Raw genomic sequence first — 7,163 nt, forward strand, 5'->3', positions numbered from 1 at the left:
AGTTTTTTTTGTTATTTTTTAATTTAATATTTTTTTAATTTTATTTTTTAACATTGGATTAATTAGAAATTATTCTTCATAATTTAAGTATCTGATGGTTTTTAAATTCACCAAACCGGGACTATTTTATAGGCATTCGGATCTTAAATTAAGTTATCACTTTACTTTGCTACATAAAAATTAATGATCTAATTTCATAAACACTTGATTAAGCCCATTCTCTAACCACCAAAAACCTTCTTGGATTTTTTAACATCATCATTTAGCATTTTCTATGAAAAATTGATCAAAAAGTCATCAACTTCTTAGAACTTGTTTTTTAACAAAAATTATCAACGAGAATTTAACTAACAAAGCATTTTCATCCATGAGTTAGCAAATAAATTTATTATTGATTGAATTAGAGTATAAATATCAACAAAAATTTTTGTCGATAAATCTAAAAATTCTGATAATGAACTTCCATAAACACTAATCACCACGTAATGTTGGATGAAAATCATCCTCACACATTTGGCGAGACTCCATTGCACTTAAATGGAGCTGAAGCTATGCCAGTACGTAGTTGTAATGTATTGTAGATACATGCTGTCCATTATGAAATTTGGGCTCGTGAACAATTTCTTTTGAACAGTGAAAGTGTTCAGGAGACTTGGAAGAAAAGGAGCAACGTACACGTATGAATGTTTCTGACATCTTGAGATGTAGCATATTATTTTGCCAAACATTTTTGTATGCGTGATCATTTGATTCATTCACATTGATTAATCAACATCCATTGAACTAGATGACGTTAACGAATGATCAGAAGGTTGTGAACATTAACGAATCAGAAAGGGTTGTGAACATTAATCCCAAGGGAGAGACAGATCAAGAAGCACGAAAGTTCTCCATGACAAGAACCTGATCGTTCTAGCTGAATATGCAGACCCTTTTTACTAGTTCCTGATTTCTTGCTTTACAAAAAAGGATGCATCTCTATGATGGTTGGTTTGTCCATTGGCTAACTGCAATCGAGAGAAAAGTTCACCAGTTTAAGTTATAGTAATCTTACATGATTGATTATTTCATCTTGTTGAAAATAAACCTCTGGCTGCAATCCTCAGTACCTTTTTGGACTCGATTTTACCACACACACAACAAGCAACAACTTCTCGTTATGGTTTCCATCTTGAGATGTGTAACTGTTTAAGCACCCTTTTTTTTTACCGGATTCCAAAGCTCTCATATCACTGTGCTTAAGAAAAACTAAAAGTAAAGGAAATAAGAACAGGACAGAACAAAACAGAAAAGGCTCATGATTTATATGTATTGGGCTTAGTTCTTTATTATTTTGATATTAATTTCTTTGGCTTCTATCTTAAGTAAATTCCAAAAACATGTGAACTATCTTGTTCACACTCGTGAGAGAGAGAGAGAGAGAGAGAAATAGATAAAGAGATAAAGAGATTCAGCAGAATCATATATCAGACAAGTGTTCCCTTGAAACTGCTGATGCCAGGACAGCATCTAAACCTAAGAATGACATAAGAAATGAACCTGTAAAGCAAGATGAAACACACCATGATCACCACATTTCTCCATTTTTCATCCTCTCTATATCCTTCTTCTCTAAGCAAATCTTCTGCATTAACCATGCATTTCCCAAACATGTATTCCAAGCATTTGCCTGAATTTGAGAACTCATTTATCAGAAACCCTTCAAATGGATACTTAAACAGCGATATATAGTGCATGAAGATCCAATAATTTGGTATTCCATGCTTCGATGTGAAGTAGCCGGAGAACAAGAAGAATGATCCCATCACCCCTGAAATAACTGAATTTCCAACGATGAAGTTAGGCACTAAAGCACTGAAACACACCACAACTGAATTCGCTGTGTAGAGAATCAACCAAATCAGCAACAGGAAATGCATGAATGCAATGAAATTTGGATTGAGCCCCACTAGCCAATATAGTGGAATTGTGAATAATATGGCTAGGATGAGTAGAAATGGCAAGTAAACGAGTCCATTGGCTATGGCGTATGATGAGACTCTATAGCTCCCACAAGAAGTCTCCTTCATAAGAATCTCCCTTTCTTGCAAGAAGATTGGTAGAGCTTCTGTTGTGCAAGATAACAAGAAAGTCAATATAAAAGCAAATAGGCCTACCCTTTCTTCTGCTCCAATCAAATCATCTTCAAGGTTGTAGAAGATAGAGCCCAAAACAAGTCCAGAAATCAGCATTTGAATTGTCCGGCATGCGAAAAGCTCCTTGGTTCTGAAAATGTTCTTGGAGAACCTATGAGTGAGGATCAAAGTTTCTTGCAACCTTGAATTAGCAAAACCAAGAGGAAAATCAAACTCAACATTGATAATTTCCTCATCAACTACTTTCGATTGCTGAAAGAGCTGTTGAAGAGTGAACTTGCCACTTCTACCCTCGCCAACTTCTTCTATTTTCTTCTGCTGTGGTATTGTTGTTGATGATGTTAGCACCTGGGGTTGCATTTCTTTCTGTAAGACTTCTCTTTGCTGTTGAATGGTTTCAATGGACTCAATGGCAAATTCAACAACATTGACATGAATAGGAAGCTGCATTCCCATTGTCCTCAAATTAACACCAAGCTGATCCACCGTGCCATGATGCAAGACTGATCCATTAGCCATCATAAGTATTGAGTTGAACAACTTCACAATCCGAAATCCGGGTTGATGAATGCTTAGTATTATGGTTCGACCTCTTGTCTCTGCCATGACCTTGAGCATATCAATAATTTGTAAAGCAGAAGTGCTATCAAGACCAGAAGTTGGTTCATCAAGAATTAGCACTTCAGGATCATGAATGGCATCAACTCCTATCGACACACGACGCCTTTCTCCGCCTGATATCCCACGAATCCTGTCGTCGCCAACTCGAGTCATGGCTACGTGATCCAGGCCTAACTCCTTCATCAGGGACTTAACATTAGAGCTCAGTTGAGCTTGAGGAAGCCTTAGACGCAGCTTGGCACTAAACATGAGTGTTTCTTCGACTGTAAGGAGAGGAAAGAGGGTGTCTTTTTGTGTGACATAGCCTGAAATCTTCTTGAACCGAGCTTTGTCAATAGGGTTTTGGTTGACAAAAATGGTACCATTTTGTGGGGTGAGTTTCCCAGCTAGGATTTCAAGCAAGGATGATTTTCCAGCTCCACTTGGACCAACAATGGCAAGGATTTCCCATGGCTTTGCTTTGCAAAAAACATCTTTCAAGACATGCTTGGCTCCAAGGCTTGCTTCTTCGAGATCCATCGCTTGCTTTGGTTCTTGATTTATTTCTTGTTTTTTGGTGAAGATTTTAAAAGGGTGCTCTCTTTTCTTGGTGGAGATTTTGTAAGAAATCCCTATTGCTTCAATCTCACAACCTTGCTTCTTCATTGCTATTTTTTGCTCAAATTTTTGGTTTGGTTTCTCAAGATTCAACCAGTTTATTGGCATCACTAGCTAATATGTACGGCTGTTCTTGGTTTTTTTTTTCTCTCCTAATGGGAACAAAAAGCAAGAAATAGTAGAACAATTACTGGATGGCTCAGAGGACTTAGAGTTAGAGGGTAGTGACAATTGCAGCCTAGAAATTGTTACAAGAGCTTCACGTGAAATTGTTCTTGATATTTTTTTGGTATTTATTTTGTTACGGAAAATTGGATAGTTCACATGTTTTGCTACGTGTAATCTTATAGTTTCTCGTTGTAAGTTTTGGTGTTTTCCACTCAATAATAGTTTGTATTTTCATTTGGGAAACCAAGATTCTTAACAAAATCAAAATTAACAAATAAAAAAAAGACAAAACCATGTTTTGATCCCCCATGTTCTTAGCAAGTTATTGTCTTAGCCTTCGTGATTCAAATTCGGTCAATAACTATCATAAATCACATAATAAAAAATGACCAAATTGCATTTTTTATAAAATGGGGACTGAATTGAACATTCCAGCAACCTCTAAGCTATAGGATCTTCCCTATTCAACAAATTATAGCTGGTTGTAGGCGATATTTATCTTGTTAAAAAATAAACGTAATTGCAGAAAATATATAATTAGCTAGGTTTCCGGTAGTGTATAATGTATACTTCAAGTCTCCTCACTCGGAAAAATAAAATAAATTATTCAACCATTTTGGAAGCATATGCATGCAGGAAGCTGCCTCCATATGGGTGAAAAGATAAGCATGGACCCATTAGGGCCTCAAATTTGTGGCTGAAATCACATTAAATTATAGTAGCTAGTAACCTATGAAATCTTTTCTATTAGTAGGATATCATAGAGCACCATTATACATCGACCATGGCTGCTGATAATCGACCCATGGCAGTGACGGTTTTACGCTTCAATCTGTTTTTTTTTTACAAAAAAATAAATCCAGGAGATCTAATTAATGTTAAACATCTTAGAAATTGTAATAAGAAGTGTTAAAACATTAAAACATCAGTTTTAGGTATTTGTAATCACGTTCTATAGTCATACAAAACTCATCGATTTCATAAAAGTATAAAAAGTTTTTAACATTGTTTTTTTTTTTTTACTGTTGACTTAATTTCTTCGTTCTGTCAATTCTCAGCATAATTACAAAATAATCGACATCTTCTGCAATTCAAAATGTTTTCTAGTTCAATTATTTCAATTGATATATCTCAAAAGCAATCTTTCTTACCAAGTTCAAGACTCATATTTATTTATTTCCTTGCAAGAATCATCAAATATATATCATTAGAAAAAAATGGAATTAGGAGGAGATTGCTCCCTCCAGTTCCCAGCTCCTTCTTAGCTCCACAACTAGCTAATCAGCAGAATCAAGTTTCCATACTGTAAAAAGAAAAGACAAGGGGCAAAATAATGGATGGGGCAAAATGATCATGGCAGGAGAAAGAATCATTTACGTGGCTGAGAACTTGGCAAGAGATCAAAGATCTCCATGTAGGTTGCGGGGCCGAAGAGACTTGTGGTTTTACCTTTGGCACTTTTTTCAAACTTGTGGTACTGCTAGCTCTCCTCGAAATCAAAGAAAACAAAAGCCTCATGTGGTGATGATGCTGTCTAGAGATTTGTTCATGTTTGCAAATGCACGTAGCAGTAAGAACCCGTGACTTGATCCCCTCCCTGAGCTGGCCATTTCTGTGGTCACTCAGGCACTCTGTGGACTCCATCTTCTTGCCCCACCAATCATGCTATCTACTTTGGTTAAAGAAATTACAGCCCACCCGTGAACCTTTTCCTCCTCCACCACCTTTCAATTATTCCACGTCGTTTTTCAGCAATTATTCAACATTTGAGGCGTATATGCATCATGATTGAATCATCCATTTATCTACATGTTTCTACCTGGTTGATGAATGATAAACATGATGCATTTCTTCAGAATCATATTAATATAATATTATCGTGTAACTGGATCAGATTATAAGGTAATTTGTTACTTTTTAAGAGCCATTTGTGGTTTAAAATCAGTACTCCCTGAAACATTTCGACCTCTCAATTAAATTATTCCAATCAATGTTTTGGAAAAGAAAATAATTGTTTCGAAAATGACATGATTTTTTTCTGGTGCTGAAAATGACATTATATCAGATCTCCAACCCTTTTGGCCATTGACAACACTGGTAGCTAGCTAGCTCAAGCATACAGAGGCAGCCATGACCTAGTAATAGTATTAAATCAAGCTTTTAATGTCAATATAATTGCCTTCCTGTTTTTATAATAAGGGTATAACTCAAATCCCAAGTGTAATTAAACCCTTTTTTCTGTTTTAGAAGACAGAAAATCTTCAGCCAGTAACCAAAATCAAGTTGCTTGGTTGACTTTGGGCAGCCTAGTTTTGCTTAGCTCCTCGGATTAAAACAAACTATTGATGGAATCTTCATTTATAATCCATCTCATTTTTGTTGTTTCCTCGAAGAAAAAAGATTAATCTCTAAATTAAACCATACACATATAGACAATTGCATGTACAATTGGTTACGACTAAAAAAGGGTCAAATCCTTTATTTTGAACAACTGTAGCACTGGTTTTGTCAGGCAATTAGCTAGAGTACTGTTATCATTAGTTAATGACAGACTGATGGTTTAGTTTTTTAGTGAGAAATAGTCTATAGGGTTGATCAGACCTTGTCTTCATTTAGGTTTAGCCAGCTTAATCACTAGTATTTCTTCAAATCTGACGATCAAGACAAGATGCCAAGAAATGTATATATACAGTTTGCAGTACTCACGTAAGACCAAATTGATTAGTTGTAAGATATATGACATGAAATAAATTATATTAAGAATATTATAATTAATGGTTGGAATTATTTGGAATCTGAACCTCAAGTACATGAAGGGCATACCATGAAGGCATCCATTGATCATGATATATAAACAAGGGATTCCAGTCGAGTCTATCCAAAAAGAGTTCCCTATTGTATTTATTACATTCACACGATAATCGATCCTCCTCGCTTTTTTATTATAGAACATTTCTAAAGATAATAATAATAATAATAATAATAATAATAATGATTTATTTGCCCCCCCCCCCCCCCCCCTATCTAGTATACATCAAACCCTTAGCTGTTTTCATTGCAATAATACGAGTAGGAATAGAGCAGGGCTTTTCTTTTCTGTACTTTCTTTGGTACGACAAAAAAGGAGTAATACAGTAGGCTGTCTCACGTCCCATTAGGAAATGGGTTAATGTCGTATTAAGCACTTATACTCCTTCTTCTTCTTTTTTTGTCTTTATACCAATATTTTATATTATATTTCTATCATGGTTAGATCCTTACATTAACGTCGTTAAATAATGTCACATAATACACGAGACGAAATGTTTAATTGATGTTTATTTTGGTCCCAAACTTTCTAAGAAGTTTTAGTTTTGTTCTTATATTTTATTTCTCTGACAAATAAGTCCTTAATTGAAGTGTTTTTGTTATTATAATTTACAATAAATGCAATTAGTTCCTAAATAATTTTCTTCAATTAAGTTCTTGCATGTCAAATCTTAAACTTGGTCAAACTTGTGAAATAAATATATAATATTATAGAAAATAAAATTCTTAGTTTTCAGTGAGTATATCTAGTTAGATCCTCTTAACTCTTATATTATCCATCAATCCATTTTAAATTATATAAAAAAATAATTTTATTAAAAAAATCCTATATTT

The 7,163-nt window shown here is 34.7% G+C and overlaps 1 protein-coding gene across 1 annotated transcript; it reads right to left on the reverse strand.

Annotated features, from left to right (window-relative positions):
* Window positions 1-1,429: 1,429 nt before the first annotated feature.
* On the reverse strand, window positions 1,430-3,635 carry LOC133695259 (ABC transporter G family member 5-like). Its single transcript, XM_062117168.1, has one exon. It carries the CDS (start codon window positions 3,459-3,461, stop codon window positions 1,467-1,469), a length of 1,995 nt encoding a protein of 664 aa, XP_061973152.1. The 5' UTR covers window positions 3,462-3,635; the 3' UTR covers window positions 1,430-1,466.
* Between the last annotated feature and the right edge of the window lie 3,528 nt (window positions 3,636-7,163).

Source organism: Populus nigra, chromosome 5 (assembly GCF_951802175.1).
Source record: "Populus nigra chromosome 5, ddPopNigr1.1, whole genome shotgun sequence".
Taxonomy (NCBI): Eukaryota; Viridiplantae; Streptophyta; class Magnoliopsida; order Malpighiales; family Salicaceae; genus Populus; species Populus nigra.